General features: G+C 53.3%; 2 protein-coding genes across 9 annotated transcripts; one reads left to right on the forward strand and one right to left on the reverse strand.

Moving 5' to 3' along the window:
* Positions 1-141: 141 nt before the first annotated feature.
* On the reverse strand, positions 142-7074 carry LOC130153971 (uncharacterized). Its single transcript, XM_056349499.1, has 2 exons — positions 6941-7074; positions 142-1830 (listed from the first exon to the last, which is right to left on the reverse strand). Exon 2 carries the CDS (start codon positions 1150-1152, stop codon positions 142-144), a length of 1011 nt encoding a protein of 336 aa, XP_056205474.1. The 5' UTR covers positions 1153-1830; positions 6941-7074.
* On the forward strand, positions 380-22487 carry SH3TC2 (SH3 domain and tetratricopeptide repeats 2). Of its 8 annotated transcripts, XM_056349493.1 has the most exons (20): positions 910-997; positions 2282-2431; positions 2967-3443; positions 6908-7027; positions 8211-8315; positions 8590-8717; positions 9691-9796; positions 10151-10294; positions 10421-10622; positions 11271-11344; positions 12125-12320; positions 13355-13491; positions 14474-14515; positions 14619-16322; positions 16437-16617; positions 18134-18284; positions 19790-19912; positions 20467-20617; positions 21257-21453; positions 21813-22487. In XM_056349493.1, the coding sequence occupies exons 3-20, from the start codon at positions 3410-3412 to the stop codon at positions 22002-22004; spliced, it is 3987 nt and encodes a 1328-aa protein (XP_056205468.1). In that variant the 5' UTR covers positions 910-997; positions 2282-2431; positions 2967-3409; the 3' UTR covers positions 22005-22487. The 8 variants fall into 8 exon arrangements, with proteins under 8 accessions (XP_056205469.1, XP_056205467.1, XP_056205468.1 ...); XM_056349494.1 differs by lacking the exons at positions 910-997; positions 2282-2431 and adding an exon at positions 380-458; XM_056349492.1 differs by lacking the exon at positions 2282-2431 and having other exon boundaries at positions 859-997.
* The last annotated feature ends 720 nt before the right edge of the window (positions 22488-23207 follow it).

Raw genomic sequence — 23207 nt, forward strand, 5'->3', positions numbered from 1 at the left:
TTTCTTTCAGGTTCATTTTTAAATAACAAAGTGAAAAGCAATGAGGCTTCGTTTTGAACCTGCCAAGGAATGGTCAGCTTCTGAGCACTCCCAGAAGGAAACAGGAATATTGGAAAAGCTTGATATTAATTCTTTCATTGTTTAAAAAAACAACCAAAAAAACCCCAAAAAAAGATCACTGTGTTTTTCTCTGCTTGCCCTGTTTGCAGAGTTTAGCCAGGGTGCACAAATACTGCTGGGTCCACAGATCTCTTGTTCTGTGTGTCTGTATTTGCATTCTGTCAGAGAAGGAGGGTGTTTCAGAGCTGAGCCTCTGCCACCTCCCCGGGATGCCCGTGCGGTGGGGCAGGTAAAGCCTCTCCCTGGGGCTTTGCTGTAGCAGAGGCAGTCGGTGCACCGTGAGGACGGAAGGTCGTGAGCCCCAAGGACACAGCACCAGGGCTGAGCGCAGGGGACAGGTGAGTCCGAGAGAGGCTGCTCATGCAAAGCAGCAGCTGCTTGCAACGGGAAGGAGCTGCGGCCGCTGCAATCACGCTCAGGTTGAGCAGAGCCCTGAGCTGCTCCCTGACACCGTGCCCATGGGCAGCCTTGCTGCCCTTGACCGCAGGGCCCAGGCGAAGGTGGTGCCTGGGCATTCATGCTTCCCCTTGGGAGCCAGCAGCCTGCCAGCGTGCCGGGCTGTTTACAGCTTAACTCTGGGTAACTCATTGACCTCTCTGCTGGGAAGCGGAGGTTCCCAAGATGATAAGCTGCTCTTGGAAGAAATTCCTTTTCTTGTGCGAGGGAGTGGTGGCGCTGGGCACGCTCGCCCGCCTTGCAAACACGTACGCAGACCTGTGCACACGCACGGGAGCGCGCCGTGTCCCGGCGCCGGCAGCGTTCCCTTGGGGGACCTGGCTTGGAGAGGCTGGAGCTTTGTGGCCAAGAGTTCTCCAGGAGGAAAGCGGTGCTGGGGAGCAGAGCAAGGGGCCCCACACAGGCACGTGTGGAGGAGCAGGTCAGTACAGCTGCTTGCGCTGCTCTGCCCTTGCAGCCGCCGTGCTGGATCTCTTGCTGGGTGCCGGTTGCATGCCTGCGCCCTTCGTCCCCAGCTGAGCAAACACAGCCGGGACGGTGGTTGCAGGTGGCTGGAGCAGTCCGGTGCAGGGACATGGCTGCATAAATCCAGGTTGGGGCAGAGAGTTTGCATTTTTGGTCCCGGCAGAATTTGAGGCTCAGACGTAGTGGTGATGAGCATGCCAGGGAAATGGTTTGTTTTGGGTCTTTTGTACCCAGGAACCGATAGAAGAAGGACAGGAGAAATCACATCAGACATGCTGGAGTTAGGAAAGGGGATATTGTTGCAGGGAGGGGTGCTGCTGGATGACAGCCCTGGAGACCGACAGTGTCTGCAGCAGCTACATCCACCAGACAAAGACTGCCCGGACAGTCGCCCTGCCTCCTGGTTTTGTGCCCTGGGGAGGGAAGCGTGGCTGGCTGGTGCTCTGCAGAGGCTGCCCAGCTGGCATGGCTACACCAGGTTTGCAAAGGGAGCAGAGACTCTGGAGAGCCGGCACAGGCAGAGACCCCCAGCCAGCACAGGCTGAGACCCCTGGGAAATTGCTTCTGTACTTCTGACCAGGCTTTTCCAGTGAGGCCAGGCTGAGGGCTTCAGCAGCAGCAATGGGGGCTCTCCAGCGAAGATCCAGGGGTAGTAAGTAGCAGGGTAAGGAGTGAACGGGAGGTTTTTGCGTTGCTGGCCAAAAGGAAAATTCCATTTCAGGTCAAAGAAGAGGCTGATACCTTTGCTTGTAGAAGGATGGGTTTGGTCACTTAAGTTATCTAGGTAAACTTAAAAGCAAAAAGAAATTTTGAAACTACAAAGGAGGACATTTTTGTTTAGAAAATGAAACATAACGTACTGTTGATTTAAGAAAACATTTTCCCCTGGGTAGAATAATTTGACACTAATCAGTGAGCAGGTATTGCTGAAAACCAACATCATTCTGAGTGAAGCAAAAAGCTTTCTCTGAAAACACCTGCCCTGCTTGAGTGCTGACCACTTTGACAACATGGGCCCAAAACAGCAACATCTTTCCTGTAAAGATGGGCCTGACTCCATCACAGAAACTTGGGCTGTGTGCTCTGAGCACAGGCAGGCCGAAACCCGCACCTGGATCTGAATTCCCCCTCCAGTTCCTGCACCTTCAAAGCATCCTGTTGTCGACTGGGGGAGTTTTCTAAACGTGGAGCTTTCTAGCACAAGCATGCAACTGGAACAGACAGTGTGTCCTTGCCACAGGGAGAGCAGCACCGGCCTGTCCCAGCCGCTCACCTTCGTGCAGGTCTCCACGGCTGCGCAGCTTGGCATGGGAAACGTCAGCTTGACTTTAGCACACCAAGAGAGAGCTGCAGTGCTTTGCACCTTAATGTCTGGGGCTCAGGAGGGCAGGTGAGCTGCAACAAGGAGGATGAGAAAGACGGTGCCTTCTCCAGGCAACCCCAACATTTTGACATCTGGTTTCCCCTGATGAGGACTAGAAATCCCCACGCTTTAAACCATCTCCTGGGCAGACAGGCTGGTGCATTGCTCAGTGCAACCCTCCCTGCAAAGCCTTTTGGTTTGACTTCCCATTTGTTGTAAGTTTGCCAGCCAGCCCCATGAACATGGACTCCACCCTGCCACAGCCCATCCTGCAGCTAGCTACTCCTCGTGCTTTGCTTTAGAAGTGTTGCAGTGGTGCCAGGCAGCCCCCATCACAGCACAGGAATCTGGTGAGAAATTACGCACTGGAGTAATTACTCACTACTCTGGAGAAGCTGAAGGGAGCTGGGAGGACCAGCAATGCTCTTGCAGCACACCACAGCAAACAAGTCACTGCTGTGGTGGCACTGGCATTGAGTGGTTGCTGAAGTAAAAGTCTATCCTTGAAAGACCTCCCTATCTGTGACTTTTCTCCCCAGACATTTTGGGTTTTATGTTGCAGGAGCTGTGTTGCTCTTCCCCAGAGATGCTCTGCGGACATTCGCCATCCATAGCACAGTGAGGCCACACAGCCAGTCCTGAGTCCTGCTCCTGGAGGCTGGGCAAGGTCAGAGCATGTGAGCGAAGAGGGAATGTGATTCCATCCTGGGCTGCCCAAGGGATCCTGCACAGCACCCATTTCGGTCTCTCCTGGTGTTTGCATCTGTGGTCCAGACAATTGTGATCTCAGAGATGAGATGAGCCTTGCTAGCCTGAAAGTAGCCCACAGTGCCTGTGCTTGCAGAGGACTCACCTGTGGCTTGCCTGGACGCAGCTCCGCTCTGCTGAGGTTGGTGTGGAGCGGGCAGCACTGCCAGCTGCCTTCACTGTGAGACAGGGAGAGTGCTGGCTCGGCCGGGCAGGACGGTGGTCCAGGAACAGCTGCACAGCCACCCCGGATGGAGGATGCTGGATGAGCCCCAGCAGGCTGTCCTTGCAGGTGAGGCAGGTGCTTGCAGCAGTGTCAGCAATAGGGTTGTCTTTGGAGCTGGGGGGAGACCAGCGTTGAAGCTCTCTGCGGGGGCCAGCTGCAAGCTCAGGCAGGCTTTGCAGACTGTGGGGCTTCCCATGCCACGGCCAGTGGGAGGAATGAGAGGAATGTGCCATGTGGGCTGAGCAACATGATCCCAAAGGCAAGGGTGAGAGCAGAGCCCAGGGCAGTGGTGGGGCCAGCACAGGGCAGCAATGCCAGCCAGCAGGATGAGACACGCCCCCCCCCCCCGCTCTGTGGTCCCCAGCACAAGAAGGACATAGACCTGTTAGACAGCATCCAAAGGAGGGCCATGAAAATGACTGGAGGGCTGGAACACCTCTCCTAGGAAGAAAGTCTGAGAAGAGAAGGCTCTGGGGACACCTCATTGCAGCCTTTCAGTACCTAAAGGGGGCTTATAAGAAGGATGGAGAGGGGCTTTTTACTAGGGCCTGTAGTGACAGGGCAAGGGGCAAAGGTTTTAACCTAAAAGAGGATAGATTTAGATTAGATATAAGGAAGAAATTCTTCACTGTGAGGGTGGTGTTGCCCAGAGCAGCTGTGGATGCCCCATCCCTGGGATGCTCAAGGCCAGGCTGGACGAGGCTCTGAGCAACCTGCCCTGGTGGAAGGTGTCCCTGCCTGTGGCAGTAGGGTTGGAACAAGGTCTTTAAAGGTTTCTTGGGAGAATTCAACTTGCCAGATGTCTCTGGAACTACAGCACAGCAGAGAGGGAACAGTCCGGGGGTTCCCGGAGCATGTGGAAGAGAACTGCCTGACACGGCTGGCGGGGGAGCCAGCCAGGGACGGCACCTGCTGGAGCTGCTGTTTGTGAGCGGAGAAGGGCTGGGGGGTGATGTGATGGCTGGAGGCCACCTCGGGCACAGCGATCACAAAATGATGGAGTTTTCCATTCTCGGAGAAGGAGGGAGGTCAGCAGAACTGCCCCCTTGGACTTGTGGAGGGCAGACTGGGCTGTTGAGGAGCCTGGCTGACAGGGTCCCTGGGCAGGCAGCCCTGAAGGGCCAAGGGCTCCGGCAAGGCTGGACAGTCTTCAAGCAGGAGGTCTTCAAGGCGCAGGAGCAGGCTGTCCCCGTGTGCCGACAGATGAGCCGGCGGGGAAGACCAGCCTGGCTGAGCAGAGAGCTTGGGCTGGAACTCAGGGAGAAAAGGAGTTGATGTCCTTTGGAAGAGGGGGCAGGCAGCTCTGGACTACAGAGATGTAGCAGGGAGAAAATCAGAAGGGCCAAAGCCCAACTAGAACTTAATCTGACTACTGCCGTAAAAGACAATAAAAAATGTTTCTATAAATACATTAGCAACAAAAGGAGGGCTAAGGAGATTCTCTGTCCTTTATTGGATGCGGGGAGAAACAAGGGTGAGGAAAAGGCTGAGGTACTTAATGCCACCTTTGTCTGAGTCTTTAAGAGTAAGACCAGTTGTTCTCTGGGTCCCCAGCCCCCTGAGCTGGAAGACAGGGATGGGGAGCAGAATGAGAAGGAGAAATGGTCAGTGCCCTGCTGCACCACTCAGGCACACACAGGTCTCTGGGGCTGGATGGGATCCTCCCGAGGACACTGAGGGAGCTGGCACAAGTGCTCACCGAGGCACTTCCCATCGTTTGTCAGCGGCCCTGGCTAACTGGGGGGGGTCCCAGCAGACTGGGGGTCAGCAAATGTGACGCCCATCTACAAGAAGGGCTGGAAGGAGGATCTGGGCACCTACAGCCCTGTCAGCCTGACCTCGGTGCCGGGGAAGGTTACGGAGCGGATCATCTTGATGCCATCACGTGGCACATCCAGGGCAACCAGGGGATCAGGCCCGGCCAGCGTGGGTTTGTGAAAGGCAGGTCCTGCCTTAAGAGACGTTATCGCTCTCTACAGCTGCCTGAAAGGAGGTTGTAGGCAGGTGGGGGTCGGTCTCTTCTCCCAGGGGAAAAGCAATAGGGTGAGAGGAAAGGGCCTCAAGTTGCACCGGGGGAGGTTTAGATTGGGTGTTAGGAATAATTTCTTCACCGAAAGGGTTGTCAATCATTGGAACAGACTGCCCAGGGCAGTGGGTAAGTCACCATCGCTGAAGGTATTTAAAAGACATGTAGATGTGGCACTTAGGGACACGGTTTTGTGGTGGGCTTGGCAGTGCTGGGTTAACGGTTGGTCTTGATGTTTTTAAGGTCTTTTCTAATCTAAACGGTGCTATGATTCTAACCCAAACCATTCTCTGACGCTGTGCCCATCGCCCCCGCCTCGCCGGCAGACGGTGCCGGGTCAAAAGGCGCATTGTGCATTGTGGCTGGGGCTGGGGCTGGGACCGAGCCGCGGTGCCGGCCGGGCAGTGAGCAGCACGCTCGCCCTGCCCGCGCTGCGGCTTGCGGCTGGTGGTGTTGCTGGACACATGGGCTGCTGCTGGGGGACCCCCTGGCACCAGGAGCTGTCCCTGGGATGCACAGGTAAGCTGTCTGTGGGGATGCCATGGCCCTGGTCTGTCTGAGCAGGGCTGCGAAACCGGTGGCTGCAGTTCACCCCACTGCCGGGGCTGCTGGAGAGACTCCGGCGCTGAGCGCTGGCTCCCTATGGCTGCTTGCCTGCCTTTCCAGAGATGGTGCCTGGTGTTCCCTCCTCTTGCTGGACGCTTGCTGTGTCACTAGATTTGGGTGCGTGGGGAACAAGGCAGGGCATTTTGGGCGGGGAGGGAAGAGGATGACTCAGAGAGTTGGTTTATTCCCACACTTTTGTTGGCTTTTCAGGAACCCCCTTGCCACCCCTGTTCTGCTGCCACTGCTGCCCAGGAGCACCCCAAGCATCGCAAAGCTCGCAGAGCCCATGGGGTGCTGCCAGACCCCAAGGCACAATTCTCATACCGGCATGCCTAAATGAGCTAATGGGGCTGTGCTAACGAGCTGGAGGAGGGAGGTGGCTCAGGGCCAGTGGCTGTGGCCACGTGTCCCTCGGGAGAGCAGGTGCCAGCGAGTGCCACCAATGCGTCAGCCCCAGCTGCCAGGAGTGTGGCCCCAAGAGCTGGGACCGCGCTGGGCTCTGGGCTGGGGCTGTTTCCTGCCCACTGTTACAAAATATTTCAGCACCGGGGAGGTAAATGAGTCACTGGCACGACTGGGAATGACTCCCCACCAGCAGTTTCAATTGGTCTCTTGAAAAAGTTCCCAGTTCCCTTTCTGAGCCTGGCCCAAACAAAAATAAATACTGAATCGGTGAGTGTGGTGGGGAGCAAATCCACTTCTTCTCTTACCCAAGCAAGCCCTGGCCCCTGCCTGGCTCTGCAGAGACCCACCAGCATGCTGTGTCATTCTGCTGGCAGAGGTGGCATGACCAGTGTCCGACCTGCCACCTCCTTCAGCACTTCATATAGAGACCTCTTGGGCAGGGAGCATCCTGCTGGGGATCCAAATGTCTCTCTCCACCACCCGTCTTCCCCAGGCGAAGAGTGTGAGTCCTGCTGCCCCCACTCACCTGTGCTCCTGCCCTGCTGGGACCACCTGCAGCACACCGCAGCCGAGCGCCGGGGAAAATGGTGGCAGGAGAAGACCATGGCATCAGGTACCTGTCCCTGGGGGAGGGGGACTGAGCCCCTGCCCATCGGGAGCTGCTGAACTCGGGGGAGCCCATCGGGATCTGCCGGGATGCAGGGAGGAGGGGAAGGGAGGGAGGAGTGAAGCAAGCGGCAGGCGAGCCCAGCCCTGGCAGTTTAGCTTGCGGGTTTAGCTCTGCCTCTGGCTCGTTTCACTTCCCCGTCTCCGTTTCCCCCATGTGTGGAAGGGGACAGAGTTGCTGGATGAAGTCCTTTGTTAAGTGTGTTCAAATCAGCTGTTGAGAAATGTAGAGCCTTTTTTTTTTCGAAGAAAAGCTCATTCATTACATGTCCAGCCTTGGGCCATTCTTTCTACTGTTAACTATAAATAAGGTTTATAATTCTGCATGCAAATAACAGTTTATTTGACTGAGTGGCAAAGCTGTCTCAATAAAAAGAACTGCGGAGTATAGTTATGGTCACAGAAGTGACTTACAAAAGCCACTGCACGTTCCAGCTCCAGATCTCCGGGTACGTGTTTGTCTTACAAGTCCAATCTGATTACTGACAAAAATTGGGTTTTAATCTTGTTATCCCTCCACAGCCAAATGCAGCTGTGGAAAAGCAAACTGGATTTTTATGTGCCTCAGCCTTCATTAACATAATTACCAGCTAAAGTTTCAGTTCCTGAATCCTCTATGGCAATAGTTGACCATGTGTGAAGCAGAGAGAATGCAGCTTGGATTTCAGATACTGACCAAAGCAGGCAAGGGAGAAAATCCCATTTTGACTGTCAAATTGATGAGCAAAGAGTTTTGTAAGCCCTCGGCTCTCCTGTGCTGAGGAAACACTCTTGTTCTGAGGTGTCCTCCAAAAACATCTCTGTGTCACGGAATTTTCCTTCTAGCAGATCTGCTCAGTGAGGGTCTGTCCCAAGAGCAAGGAGGGAAGGTCCCCTCACTTCAAAGCTACTCCAGCACTGGAAAGAAGCCAGTCATCAAGGCTATCATATAATTAGGACACAGCAGTCCCGTGGATCTTGCCTCCAACCCTGAGCATGATTTTAGGGTGATACCAGATTCACACAATCCCCAGCCAGATCTGCAGTGCAACCCACGTGCTTTGCTTTCAGATGGCGTGGTTAGGCAGAATATCCTAGACCTCTGTCACAAAATTTGACAGCAGCTCTTCCGTGTCCCTGCTCCTTGCTAGGTAAGGCTGGAGCATCAGAACCAAACAATTGTGCTACCAAAGCAGCAGAAGGCTCGCCGGACACCTCCTTGGTGCTGCTGGCTGTCGGGGAGAGCTTCCCACCAGGTAAGATGTTGTCTTTGGCATCACCCAGATTTCCAGTGGTTGAACGTAGCAAGGCCTGGCACCGCAGCTAACTGAGCCCCCATCACCTGTGGAGCTTCTCATCTTTGTTGCCGAAGGGGGGATGACAAGCTGGGTTTGTGTTCTTTGAACATCACAGCCAGGCGAGGGCTGGAGGCACTGGTGGGGCTGGCTGCAGGGAGGCAGTGCGGCAGAGGCAGCTCTGTGTGGCATGGAGCTCCTTCTCCCCCTTAACCCTGCACATGTCCTTTTCAAGAGATTTCGCTCTTCTTCTCCGTTGAAAGCCGCTCCTCCCGATGCCTCAATTCCCAGCTCCAGGAAGCAGCCAGAAAGAAGCTGTGGGCCCTGGAGAGTGATGACAAAGATGTCTGTGCCCTGTTCAAGGTAGGAGCCCCAGCCTGGCAGGGCAGAGCATATACTGGGATGCCTCTGGTGTAATGGGACACCAAACCCAGCTGAGAAAGAGAAGCTCCTCCAAGGCTGCTGCGGGGTATGTTCCTGCACACGGAGATTCTGTAGGGGACTGGAATGATGGTGGAAATGGGCTGGTAAGAGGTGAGAGGCAGATGCAAAGATGAGCGTCATGTCAGGAGCCTTATATTGGAGGATTCAAGTTGCCTGAGGGATCATGCAGATAGCCCTGGAGTGAGTCTAAATAGCCAGCATTTCACAGGGCCAGGATCACCAAAGCTCTGTACCAGACTCAGGTCCCCAGTGGAGGTGGCATCCCTGGACATGCATAGGGGTTCTCAGAGTGTTTGGCTTCATATAGAAAAATCACTACAGGTATAGAGATGTTTCCTGGATTGAACTCTCCTCCCCCGCTGGGTTTTAATGCCATAGGCCCTTAGGGCTCCCTGCAGAGCTTCCCAGAAGACCTGGAACAGTGCAGACATAGTAGTGCCAGCAATAGTGAAAGGAGAGCTTCTCCCTCGAGGCAAGCGGACTGCTTTCAGCCTCAAAGCTGCAGTTTGGAAGCTTTGCCTGTGCTGACTGAACATTAGCCCTCACGTGGTATGGTTCAGGTGTCTGGGTTTCAAAAGCACAGTGGTTCTGGTGTGCACCACAGGGGAAAAGATTTGGAGGAGATGATGGAGCTTCTTCACCCTCCCACTGCTGCACCATGGGGAGCTGTCACTGCGGGTGCTCCATCCCCCCTGGCTGTAGGACTCAGCTGGCTGGAGCACCCTGCCTTTAGCCCCAGGCAACCAACTCACACAGCTTCGGTCTCAACTATGCTGATAGATGAATGCCTAGTCTCATTCCAGCATCTAATATTATTCCCACACTGACAAAGGAGACCCCCTGTCACAGTCCCCAGGAGTGCCCTTAATCTTGCTTTGTCTTCTGTGTCTAGGAGCTGTCAGCCAGGCTGGTCTGTATGCAAGCACAGGAGGATCGGTTCCTCCTCACTTTCAAAACCCTAGAAGAAGTCTGGAAGTTTTCCACGTATCTGACTTTAGGTAATGTTTTCAAGGTGTGGGAGGTCTAAACAGACAGTATGAGAAGCATTTTTTGAGAAGGTACTCTTTGACACCAAAAAAACAGTGGTGTAACAGGGTGGGTAGTTGAAGAATATGAATTAGAAGACCTTGGTGTCCATCTACAGATTTATGAAACCACTACCCGGATCAGTGAAAGAGACCCAGGAGGGTGCCTTTGGGGTAATCCCTGTGTTGCATTTTGGGGTTGGAGGCAGAATTAGAGACTCTTGCCTCACAGTGTTTGCAGATGGCAGACTGGGAGGCATCCAAAGAGCACCTCATTGTGCCCAGTGAATGAAGGTGCTAACACTGCTTTACCTCTTGTTTTTTTAGGGTATGTGGGAAGCTGTCTGGAGCAGCTTCTCTTTGACCAGGACTATTGGCTGAACTGTGCTCTGATGGAGGACACAGAGATCAGAGTTACTGTGGATGAAGATCGCTTGGCCACTATATATATGGGTCTGCTGCTCCAGGAGGGTGAGAAGGGGCTGCATATATAGGGATTTCTTCCAAAACATCTCAGCAGGGCTGTGTTGTAGCCCCGTGCTGGGCTATGTCTTGCACTGATGTCATTGACCTGGGCATGACTCTTTCTCTCTGCAGGTAACTTTTTTTCCAGAGCTGTGCCTGGTGCCTGGCAGCCGGAGCAGAAGGGAGAGGAAGGCCTGCAGCTCTACAGGAATGAGCTGATCCATGTGAAGAATGTTGGAGAGGAGTCTAAGTGGGAAGGGATGTCCTTACTGACAGGTCAGCGAGGCCTGGTGCCTGTGACAGCTCTGGAGCCAATACCTCACCCATTTTACCAGTAAGTAGACTGGCCAATTAATAAGGCTCAATTAAAAAAAAATAGGGCTGGTCCTAATGCATGAGCTGGCACCCAGCCTGGGGTGAGAAACTGCTCTTGCCTCTGGCAATGGGCAAAAGCTACACAATTTTGCGAAGGTATAGATTATGCATCAAGACAACCACTGGAACCAATTCAAGGTCTGTTGATGGGACATGGCAAGGACATACTTCAGATATCATTCTTATATTGATTTAGGTCATACATGAGATTGTTTGTGATTTACAGGTGGTAACTGGGAGGAAAAGCATAGCCTGAGACTTAGGTAATGCCAGTCAAAGTGGGGCCTCACGCTGGACACCTGGCTGAGCCTCCACACTCACAGCTCCTCTTGGACTCACACGGTGAAACCCTCCTTACAGCCTGGCAAATTTATCTGGCTCTTACCATGTGGTGTCAGGCTGCCGTCGTGAGGTGCAAACTGCCCTCTGTGCCCAGTAGCACCATTACAGGGAATTACTGGACGGGTCGTTCTGGCCATGCTACGTAGCAGCTCTGGCACTCCCAGGGAGCAGAACATCTCTTCTGCTTGTGTGAAACCATCCCTGGTGCTGGCCTGAGGACAGGACTGCTCAGAGAGGACCAGTGTGGTTACCCTTTGCCTTGCAGGTGGTTCCTGAAGAATTATGCTGTGAGTTTTGGCATCTCCCAGGAGATCAGTGGGACGACCTCTCAGACAATTGGTGAGTGATACCTGTGTAAGGCAGCTGCCCTTCCCAGGGAAGGGCATGGCTCTTGCAAACCTGAGTTTGGCCACAAATGCCAAGTGCCCATCCCTTGTTCTGACAACAACACTCCATTGCAAGGTGCTCTAAGGGAATACTGCATCTTTGGACTCCTGCATGGAGAACAGAGCTTGCAAATTGCATGTTCTTAGAATGATGATCTGGGGAACACAGAGTACAGTGGGCAGCTGGTGGCATCCTTCTGCCACTGGGTTTTTCTGTTCTACTGCAATTTTACTTCTCCTTTAATTTTTTCAGGACTGAGGTTTTAAATAATTAGGCTCCCACTAGTGTGCATATGAAATCTGTACCCACCATTCACCTGTTAAGCCCAGGCCATTTGTGCCCAGACATGGGCACTGTTCAGAGCATGCTGGACATGGGGGGTCACACAGGTGAGAATTTGGTGCGTAGTGCGATGGACATTTCTAGCAGGGAGTTGAGACAGTGCAGGTTCTGTGAAGCTCTGTGTTTCCAGCCACCTTCCATACTGCAGCTCTCAGAGGTTTCAGTCTGGCTATGTGGTATTTATCCACGCCTCTTGTATATTTTGTTATAATCATCTTCTCGGGAAGAAATTGCAGGTATCTGAGTCTGAGAGCACAATAAATCTTAGGAGCCACAGCGGCAGCCTTCTCAAGCTGAAATCATGGTCTCTCCTTGCCCAAATCTTTTCCAGTGAGGGAGTTTTAACAAGAGCCACACACTGAAACACCCTTGTTTGTTTTGGTTTCCCAGTCAAAGGCAGGTGCACAGCCACAGAGGACCACAGAGGAGCAGCATGGGATGAACTGAGTTTCTCCAAAGGAGATGGCATAGAAGTCATTGGCTTCTTCATTCCAGGACTTCCATGGTTTGTGGGCAAATCCCTCAGCAGTGGGAGCATCGGCTTTGTCCCGACCCGATACATAAGTCCTGAGGCTTGCGAACCTCTGTAAGTTTACTGCTACTATCCAGATTAAACTAAACTTGGGAGAAAGTGAAGGGAAAACTCCAGGTCCCAACTCAACACTGCTATGTAGAGTCCAGGCTGGATAATTTTCTTTGCAAGGCCTTCATGGAGGATCCATTTGGGGTCTGCCAGCAGCCTTGGCCAGGCTCTGCTGCCAGCAGGGAGGAGTCCCTGCTCAGACAAAGCAATCGTATTTCACTTGCCTCAGGTGCTTCTTGGAAAGGAAGAGATCTGGCCCTGGGCTAAACCTGGCTCTATGCTAAGGCAGCCCAGACATCTGTGTACAAGACAAGGTGGCTTCACAGTCCTGCCTAGAAGTGTTCTTGACTTTGTAGCTTTGTCTGAGGGGCTTGAGTCTGGCAAGGGTGGGGAGAGCAACGACTGCCGAGGAAACCAAGTCCTGCTTTGCTTCCTTCTGCCCCTTTGCTTTCTGTGGGATGTCGAGCTGGAACGACCACTGGCACCATTCCTTACTGAGCAGAACTAAACACCCTCCCAAGGATACAGACAGGAATTGTCTGGGGAGGGAGGGTGACACAACCCCACTCTGATGACCCAGGTAGTTGTCTTTGTTGATGACTTAAAGACATAGCTCCAGTTCAATATCCATCCAAAACCACTTCTCCTCCAAGAGTGTGTGGGAGGGAGAACAAGGTCTTAACCTGTTGCTAGGTCTGTTGGGCATTCCTGGATCAGGCTTACTCAAGGTAAGTCCTGGGCACTTTTCTCTGACACTACAGAGAACTCAGAGGAGATCAGATGATGCCCTGGCCTCAGAAAGGACTTCTGGAGACAAAAAAGACCAATAGGTTCCTCCTTCTGATATCCATTGGTTCTTCCATGGAGAACATGGATCTGAGAGCCCTCATGGGGAAGGTGTCCAGGCTTCTGAGCAGAGCTTTTCTGGTGGGGGAAAGAGGAGGGACAGGAAAGTCCATCTCATTCCACAGGACAGCTGTAGTGTCATGGGATGGGGAGACACTGACTGTTTTCTCCTGATGTCTGCCTCAACCCAGGGGAAAGGGCTTGGTGTTTCTGAGTGAAGAAGAAAAATCCCTGTTCCTGCGCATCCCCTGCAATGGTGGCGAGCAGCACTTCACCACCCTCCTCAGTGACCTGGCACGCACAGACATCACCTCCGTGTACCGGCTGGGTAAGTTTCCCCTCTCCTTATGTGCCCAATCCCCTGGCTCCCCATGGAGAGCAATGCTGGGCAGTGTCTAGATTGCTCCTTGCTCAGGGCTTTGCAACGGTAATAACTGCTGTGGTTGAGACAGCCTCCAAACCCTCTGCTCAGGCTGGTCATGGAGGCTGTAGATACCCTCAGGAGCTGGGCCCTGCCACACTCCAGTGTGTAGGGGTCTTTTCTGCTTCCAGGGCAGCTCCTCAGCTGTGCTTCACCCTGGCAGATGCTGCTCTCCACTGATCCTGGTTGTAGGTCCCTGCCTACAGCAGGTCCCTGCTGCTGTCTGACCTTCGGGTGTCTACCGAGGGGAATGCACAGCTAAAGTGGCAGGTGACATCATCTCCATGCCCGTAGCAGGAGCCAGGAGGGCACGGTTCCTGGGGGTTTTTCTCAGTTTCTCTGTGCTTGCTGTGTGGCTTTTGCACCATGTCTAATTCCTCTGTCTGTATTTCTTGCCTTCTCACTCCCTAGAAGCACAATGTGGCCGTGCAGGGCTGACCTTGGGATCTCCTAGGGTCCAGGGGACCTGCCAGGCCATCCGGCTCAGATGCAGTGAGCCTGAGGTAGAGCCTGTCAGAGATAACCACATACCTGAAACCTCTGAACAGACACAACAAGGATCTTAAGAGAGATAAAAACCTGATAAAACTCTACCCGTGCAAAATAAGACCTGCTTGTTCCCAGGTAACTATAATGTTACCGGTGCTCACCTCACCACTAGCTAAAACCTGTTGTCCATGGTCTTATAGAGAGCCCAGCCCCAGTAGACAGAGGGGTGAAACCGTAGCTGCATGTGGTGTCTGTGGCCAGAAGTAAGCTCGATCTCCATATACATGCCTGGGGTTTAGCAGAGCAGCAGAAAATCTCTCTGAGGTTTGAGCACTGTGTCTGCACGTTAGCACTGACCAAAGCTTTGGTCTTTTTGTTTTCTGTTTCTCTCTTCGTGTAGAAGGTTTTGAACCTACAGCCATGTTCCCGAAGGTGCCATCAGGTGAGTATGTGGGGGAGACAGAATGGGATGCTTTTAGGATGACTTCTGGGGGTGGATGTTGACATGGGAAAACATCCCACGGTGGTTTGCCTGTCCCTTCCAGAGGCTGTTCTTCGTGGCTATAAAGATACCCAGCTGCTCCAGTCTTGGGAGGAAATAAATGACTTGGCTACAACTAGTACCTCCGAGCTGTCTAGCCCAGGGAGTGAATCAGCCCCTGCTACACTGGAAGATGTTCTCCTGGAGAAGCTGGATGATTTTGATGATCCCAAGTTTTTTATTGACCTGAATGCTGGACACATGGAAGATGCTGATGTGTTTGACCCCATATTGACCTTCCTTAACCAAGACAGTTATGTACCCAGTTTCCAGAGCCTCTATGATCTCAATTTTTCCTTCCTCAACTCCACTTTTTATGGTTTCTCTGATGAGGATGAGCTGGTCTTGTACCTAGAGACGTCCAGGAACTGGGCCAAGAGGACTCATTCAGTGTGGGCTCATGTCAGGCTCTGTTTCCTCTTGGGTAAGCTCTGCATCAAAAAGGTCAAGTTCTCTCAGGCTCGAGTCTACTTTGAGGAAGCCATGAGTGTCATGGACAGGGGCTTTGGGGACCTGCCCCTGCTGGCTGCCTTGCATGTGAACCTTGCCTCTGTTTACTTGAAACAGAACATGAAGCCCAAGTTCTCCTCCCTACTGGGAAAAATGGTGGCCTTGCTTGTCTGCCTGCCTGGCCGCTCTTTCAGCTCTGAGAATGAGCTGGAAGTCATGATGTACATCCTGAGGGAAGCCGTTGCTGTGGGTAATGCTCCCTTGGAGGCACGGGTCTGCTTCCTTATTGTCAAGCTCTTCCTACAACTGGGCAAAACCGATGAAGTGCTGCCCTTTACTGAGCATCTTCAATGTCTCACCGCCACTTTACTCAGCACGGACACTAGTTCTGTGCCGCTGGATGCCACCCCCATCTTGAGCTACCTGTATGAGAAGAAGTACTTGCCAAATATCGCACTGGCCTCCGCCAGGTTGTTTGTTCCCAGTGGCATCAAGGGGGCACCAACACCTATTTGGAAAGCTGGCTTCATCCTCCAAAATGCATCCAAACTCCTGGGAAGCAAACCGGAGAGGAGCAGCATCCCAGCACTGGCTTGTTTCTATCTCAAGCAAGCACTGCATTTCTCCTGCGAGACCAAAGCTGTGCCCATGCAGAGGACGTTGTGTGCCATCTTGTCAAGGATGTACCTCCAGCATGGCGCGTTGGATGGGGCAGTTAGTTATGCAGCCACGGCTGTAACCCTCAGCAGACTGATGGGTGAGGAGGAGGCTTTCGAGTCTTCCCTCTCTTTGGCTTGGATGTATCTCCTGCACAGCCAGCCAGGCCCAGCTGCAGACATGATGTGGCAGCTCTTGCACTCTCTGCACAGGACGGACAGCGTGACTCAGGGTGGAGCGGTGCACAATCTCCTGGCCATTGCCCTCAAAGGGGAAGGGCAAGTGCAAAAAGCTGCAGAGAACTATCTCCATGCCCTGCACAAAGCCAAGGACACTGGGAACAAGAGGAACCAGGCTATTGCCCTGGCTAACCTGGGCCAGCTGAGCCTCTCGCGTGGGGCGAGCCAGCTGTCTGAGCTCTACCTGCTCCAGTCAGCTCAGCTCTACACTGAGCTCCAGAGCAGCGAAGACCTGGAGATGGAGTTGGTGCAGGTGCTGCTGTGGCTAGCGCAGGCCATGGTGAACAGCCAGAGGGTGGAAGGTGGCAAACTCTGTTACGAACTGGCATTAGTTTTTGCCCTGAAGTGGCATAACGTGAGGAGTGAGTACAGCTTTGCTGCCGGGAGCCAGGGCAGCCTTCACCTCTGTGCAGCACCCTGTCAGGTCCCTAACGCAGTCCCCTGATCTGTCCTTTTCCCTTCCCTGTGCCATGCAGGTCAGCTTCACATCACTGAGTGTCTCTGCCATTTCTACAGCAAAGTGTCCCCCAGTCTCCAGGCCTGCGTTACCTACCATGAGCATTGGGTATCTTTGGCACAACAGCTGCAGGACAGAGAGCTGGAAGGCAATGTCCTGCAGGCCCTCAGCCAGCTCTACCAGGCTTTGGGCACATCTGAGTAAGTCCTGTCTGTGGCTGTGAGATGCTGTTAGAGAGGGGTCCCTGCTCACCCAGGGCAAGAGCAGTGGCTTTCCTGGGGTGTCCCTGGGGTGAGAGAGGTGGGGAAGGTGTGTGGTAGCTCTAGCTGCCCTCAGGCAGGCTGCTGGTTAACCTGCTGCTGAGATAGATTTGCAAGCTGTTGCTGTGCGGTGTAAAGGGGAACGGTTCAATGTCAACCAGAGTGTTGCGACAGCTGGGACAAAACTGGGGTCTGGCCAAACACAGTTTTCCAGAGAGACATCCAGCCTTGATCAGAGGGGACCCAGCCACAGGGAATTCATCGCTTCCTTTGGAGGCTTATTCCAGTGATTAATCACCACCATTCACCAGTAAAAATAGGTTCCTTATCTGTTATTTGAATGTCTGGCTTCAGCCTCCAGCCGCTGAGTCTGCCCTTCCTATCCCTGCTGGAATATTTCCCCCGGGGAGGTATTTAAGACTCCGTATCAGCTCACCTTTCAATCTCCCACTTGACACATGCAGGTGACTGATTAGATTAGGTGGGAGAGGAGGGAAAGAGACTTGGACAGACCACAGACTTGCTTCGGTCTTTGAAGGCAAATGTGTCAAATGGCGGGGAGCTGGCTCCTGTGTCCTAGAAGGACAAATGGGCAGGGGCTGTCATTAACGCGGACGTTAACCTTCCCATGCTAGGTCGCAGTGAGTTCAGAGGGAAGGCATTTAGGAAGCAGACGCCTGTCATGTGAACAGTGCTATTTAAGATCACAAAGCACCCCACTCCCTGGACTCGAAGGACAGCCGGAGCCCCGTTGCCAGCAGGCGAGACACCAAGCAAACAAACATGCCCTGGGCACTGCCCAGTGCGCCCCTTGCCACAGCTGCCTTCTGCAGGCAGCACGTCCAACCGCCTGGCTCATCCTGCTGCTTGTCCCTTTGTCCTCTAGTGTCCAGGGGCTTGAAAGGGGCTATAAGGTCTTGCACATTTAGCCACAGATCTGCCTCCTTGGCTGCACTGAGGGACAAACAATGGGCAGTGATGTAGTTTGAGTGCCAGATGCTGTCTGGAAAATGAAGGTGAGAGCACTCCCTGCCTATGCTCCCGTGTGTAGCTGGGAGTGACTTAGTGTAGGGGCACAGACAGGGTTTGCAGATGACCTGGACAAAACCCTCTTTATCAGCTGAAACAAGCAGGAGTGAGGAGCAGCCCTTTTGGGAGCCGGCTACCTTGGGGCTGTGCCATGCACTGGGGTCCCAGGCTGGGCTGAGGTTGCCAGATGATACGCACACATGCACTTAGTATAGTGTCCTTAGTCTCCACTTAGCATGGAGATTTCCATGATTTTACCAGGACACATTACTCAGAACTGTGGCTGTCCATTTGTCTCTAACCTGTGGCAACTGTAGGAGGAGAAGATGGGTTTGCCAATGGGCAGGTGTTGTGATAGCTTTGCAGCTGATTGCTCAGGGGGTCCTGTGATTTGTCTGTAATGGCTTTTTGCCTGTTACCATCACAGGGCTTTGAGAAAGTCCCTGGACTGCACCAAGCAGAGTCTAAGGATCTTCATTGACCTTGAGGAGACTGTGAAAGCAGCAGAGGCCTGGCTGCAGGCAGGAAGGCTCTATTATCTTATGCAGGAAGATGAGCTGGTGGAAATGTACTTTCAGGTATGGAGAACGTGGCTGGTGCTGTCCCATTCCCACTCTGTCTAGCTGTATTCCCATCACAGCATCCTGGTAGGAGCCTTTTGGGGCTGGAGGACCTGGAAGGGAGAGTTATGAACAGTGTGAACCTGCTGCTAAAAGGAGGAGCTGTTGCCTTACACTTATGCACTACCTGGCACTAAATTTCTTATCTTCCTTTCCATACGCTGGGTTTAGAGGGTTCTTGGGTGAATGTAAGTGAATTTATTCAGTAAGAAAGTGATGCAGGGGTGCCAAAGGAAGGTAGAGGTGCCAGGTGACCATTTCCCATTGAAATACGCATAGATAAGGGACAGGGTGCCAGGGAAGTGCTAGGAGATTTCTTGGAGTAGAAGGCTACTGCCTTATTTCCATCTGTAGCATTATTTTAGCAGCTGAGCTGCGAAGTGGAAGAGCAGCTCATAAAATCTTAAGGCTCCCTCGTTCAGGGAGCAGCTTCTATTAAAAGATGGGAAATCCTTTCACGTGCCCAGAGTAAGCAGAGCAGAAGGCTGGTTGGGTCTGCTGGGGCTGCACTGCACTGGGGTATCCAGCAAAGCACCAGCTTGGACACATGTAGAGGGTGTTTTGGATCCTCACTCTCTTACCCAGAAGCATTTCTGAATTGGTGGGGCTGGGTGACTGAGGTACACAGTGGTGGGAACAAGTTGAGGAGCCTTTCCCATCAGTCACACCAGCATGCCCCTAAATCAGAGGGGTAGAGGCAGGGAGTTACTGGTACAGGGTGGCTGCTCAGGAACATGGGTGAATTGAATAGATGGCTTTGGTGTCAGCCTGGTTCCTGGTGTTCACAAGGGAGATCTGAGGCCCATAATAAGAAGCCATCATTGCCTCCCTGGTTCGTGGCTTCAGCAGGGAGGCAGGCGCTAAAGGAGGGATGTCCTCCCATTAAGAAGGGCCATAGATGCCACGTCTCAGCAGGGCTGAGTCACTGAGGGGCCCCTTCCCAGGCGAGGTCACTGGCAATGACAAATTGTCATGGTGTAAGGAACAACACATTATGGCTGGAAGGTGGCACCCGGGCCAAGTGCATAACTGGCACAAAACGGTCCTTTCCAGAAGTTAGCATACCTGCCCACCCTCCTGCTGGCTCTGCCCTTTCCCTGTGTAAGCTCTCCATTCCCCTTGTCAATCTTCACGTTGGCTCCACCACACCAATGACAGATCAGGGCCGGAACAGCTGCTGGCCACACTGTCCCAACTCTAAATCCTGATGCCATTGGATATCCCAGCTGATCAGCTTGTCGCAATGACCCTGCACAAGAATGGATATCTGGCTCCTGGCTGCATCTTTACACACATCACTTGCAAATTCAGCACAACAGCCCCGTACACCTGCTGGCCAACCTGTCTCTGTGCTCTTTGGAGCAGGGGCTCATGTTTATGATGACTTGGTTTTATTTAATCACGCCAAAGTCTGTGCACAAATGTCTCTTTCCAAGTCTCACTGCAATTCCCTTTCCTTCTAGGCAGCCATTCAGACTGCTCTGAAATGGGATGACTTCTCCTTGGCCATGGATCTTTATGAAAAAGCAGGTGATACCTTTTTTAATGGCAGTCGAAACAGAGATCGAGCAGTGGAGTTTTATAGGGTACTGATCCCTCCAAACATTTCTGTCCTTGTGTCCCTGCAAGGTGATGGCCATGGGGAGCTTTGCCGCAGCGCTGGCTGCAGGCTGGAGGGATAGGGGGTGGTGAGGAATGGGGTGGTCTTGAGTGTGCCAAAGTGCAGACATTGCTGGAGGAGGGAAACCAGGAGTGCAGACATATTTTGCAATGGCTGCAGCTCACCACAGAGATCATTTGGGAGGTGGGAATAGGGTCTTTACATTACAAATGCTGGCAGTGTTAGGTGTGAGCTGGCTGCTCCCAGGGACGTGTGCTCAGAGTCAGAATTTCAGGCACCTAAGGAAGGGCAGAGATGTGAGGCTTAGATTTTGAGAACCATGCTCTGGGATGTGAAGCTCGTTTTCAAGGGAAATAAGGAGCTAGAACCTGAACCTGAACCTGCAGCACTCAACCACCACATTGTCTGCCTGCCACACCAAGTGCTTGGTCCATCTCCTGCTGCTCGGTCACCTCTCTGTGGGCAGTGCTGTACCAATACCTCCAGGAACAGCAAGGACTCACTGTTCTCTCTCCTCAGGGAGGAGCTGTGCCCTTGGCCAGGAAGCTAAAGGCCATTAAGACAGAGCTACGCCTGTTCAATAAGCTGGCAGAGCTGCAGATCGGGCTGCAGGGCTACGAGAAGGCACTGGAGTTTGCCACACTGGCAGCCAGGCTGAGCATCAGGGTCGGTAAGTGATGCACACCAGCAGGGTGTGGGCAGTTACTGGCTCCTGCAGATGAAGTTGCTTTTCTGGATGAGAACAGTGTGCATGTGAAAGGGAGATCTCCTGCTTTCGTAAGACTGCTGGACATATTCTTATCCTAAGTTGTATCATCTTTTTAAGGCCACTTCCCCTTTTAAGCTGCATGACAGCCACTTGGGAGTGCTCTGCAGTGGTAGTGGTGGGACCAGCTGGACAGAGGGCTGTTGCACAGGAGGTCTGATGAAGGCACGGGACTGAACAGTTCGTCTCTGCCCTGGCTCTTCTGATTAATTAATTCTTTCCCTTTACAGAAATAGTTTGAATGGGCAAAATGCCAGAATAGGTGTCTGAGGTGGAACCAGTCTTGTAATAGCCCTGTCCAACACCCAAGACATACCCGGGCTGAATCATATACTCCCTGGGCAATCTCTCCAGCCTTGGTATCAGCAGCCCTGCCCATGGTTCTGTTTTCTCTGAACCATCTGCAAGCCCTGTTGTCTCCTTATGAAGATATTTGTGCCCCCAGGCTGTTGAGCAAATGCATCCCCAAGCAGCTCAGCACGCCAGGCAGGGGATGTATTGTGAACATGATGCAGGCTGACTGTATCAGCGACTCTTTTCCAGGAGATCAAATGCAAGAGCTGGTTGCATTCCACCGCCTGGCTACAGTCTACTATTTTCTGCACATGTATGAGATGGCAGAAGATTGCTACCTGAAGACGCTTGTGTTGCGCCCCCCCTTGCTGCAGTGCTCTGGAGAGGCCCTGTACTACTGCAAGGTGTATTGCCACCTTGGCAACCTGACCCTGCACAAACTGAAGGTAGAAAACCTTTCCATGATGCTGTGCTAAGCTCTCTGGTCTTGACAGAGAGCTGGAGGTGGAGTATCACATCTGCTGGCAGAGCAGCCACACATGTAGGCAGCTGCATCCTGTGACTCTCCATCCTATCTGCAGCTTTAGAATAAATGCACACAATGCTGGCACAACCAGGTTTTGAAGGGGAAAGGCAATTTGGAAAGAAGTGCTGGCACTTAGCTGTGACTATATAGAGCCCATTTCAATGAAGTCAGGTGTCACTGGGTTCTGCCTGGAACCACCAGGCTCTGCTCCAGCTCCCTTACACCCTGTGACCTTCAATTAAACCACTTCCTAATGCCTGCCCTGTCCTTTATGCTTAGGATGAACAGGATGCAGCAGCCTACTTCCTCCTGGCCCTTGCTGCAGCGACCGAGCTGGGAGACCAGGAGCTGCAAGACCTCATTCGCAGCAAGCTGGGTGACATCCCTGGTGCCCCATGGGGTGCTGAGAGCACACTGGGCCATGCCACCTACCGGCCCAGGTGGCTGAGTGAAGGCGGCCACGTCGTCTGACTGACCCACCACCCTGGGGACTCCAGTGTGAGCCACCAAGCAGTGTTGTGCCGTGCCGCTGGCATGGGTCCACGTGCTCTCCAGAACAACCAGCCCAGGAGAGGTCCTGCACCACATCCCAAGGAGCTGGCAGTGTTTGGACGACTTGTCCCTGACAGGCAAGGGATGAAGCACTTGGGACCCTGCCCTCATTTTCTGGGAGCGGGGCTGTGCATCGCAGCCCAGGTGGCACATCGAGGATGGGCACCCAGGCAGGATGAGGGCCTGGCAGTGGTGCTGGAGCAATGCAGTGCAGCGGGCCTGAGCGACAGATGGCATTTCAGGAGTGCGGCTGTCTTGTGCAGGACAGGAACAGAAACAGGAGAATGCTGCCATGTGCCTGCCTGTGCCCCCAGCTGCCCCACACACCTCAGGTCCCATGGGGCAGCTCAGCCCGACCCAAATGTGTTTTAACTTGAATAGCAATTCCTTTATTTATTCCTATCTGGTTTTTGTCCTGTCTGCTCTGCAGAGGTCTGTGACCCATAGCCCTGTGAGCCTGGGGCCTCTTTGGTACAAAGCACCACTGAAGCTTTTGGCACGGAGAGGCAGAATTGGGGGAAGGAGGAGAAATGAAAGGGGCTGCTAAAGCCTCACCTGGGGACAAACCCCACATGCAGATGGACAGCTGCTTGGGGTTGGGGGGCAGAGCCCACCCTCACCCCAGCCCTGCCGTTCAGCCTCAGGTCTCTGGAGCAGCTGGGGTGGCCTTTTCTGCCCCACAGCCCATGTGCACATTGAGCATCTAAAGCATGAGCATGCTGTGAGTTCTACACTGGGATAGAGCACTGGAACAGGCTGCCCAGGGGAGTGGTTGAGCCACCATCCCTGGAGGTATTTAAAAGAGGTAGACATGGTGCTTAGGGATGTTGGTTTAGTGGTGGACTTGGCAGTGCTAGGTTAATGTTGGACTTGATCTTAACGGTCTTTGCCAACCTAAACGATTCTATGAATCTATGATTCTAAGCGCCGTTGGTGCAGACCTGGCCCTTTGCAGCCTGGCACCCTCCCCAGCCACCCTTGTCCAGGCTGCAGAGCTCTGCAGGATGCGGGAGCACTGTGGAGCAGACGGTGAGGCTGGGTGCACTGGCCTGTGCTATGGCACACATCCAGCCCCCTGGGCAGGGGTGCTGATGGGATGCAGGGGGACGTTCAGTGGGGAGA

Source organism: Falco biarmicus, chromosome 8, assembly GCF_023638135.1.
Source record: "Falco biarmicus isolate bFalBia1 chromosome 8, bFalBia1.pri, whole genome shotgun sequence".
Taxonomy (NCBI): domain Eukaryota; kingdom Metazoa; phylum Chordata; class Aves; order Falconiformes; family Falconidae; genus Falco; species Falco biarmicus.

Coding starts and splice junctions, on each gene's coding strand:
- SH3TC2 (XM_056349490.1), top strand. CDS start 5,868: ATGGGCTGCTGCTGGGGGACCCCCTGGCACCAGGAGCTGTCCCTGGGA. Junction 18,285..19,789: donor TGGTGGAAATGTACTTTCAG/GTATGGAGAACG, acceptor CTTTCCTTCTAG/GCAGCCATTCAGACTGCTCT. Junction 21,454..21,812: donor TGACCCTGCACAAACTGAAG/GTAGAAAACCTT, acceptor CTTTATGCTTAG/GATGAACAGGATGCAGCAGC.
- LOC130153971 (XM_056349499.1), bottom strand. CDS start 1,152: ATGTCCCTGCACCGGACTGCTCCAGCCACCTGCAACCACCGTCCCGGC.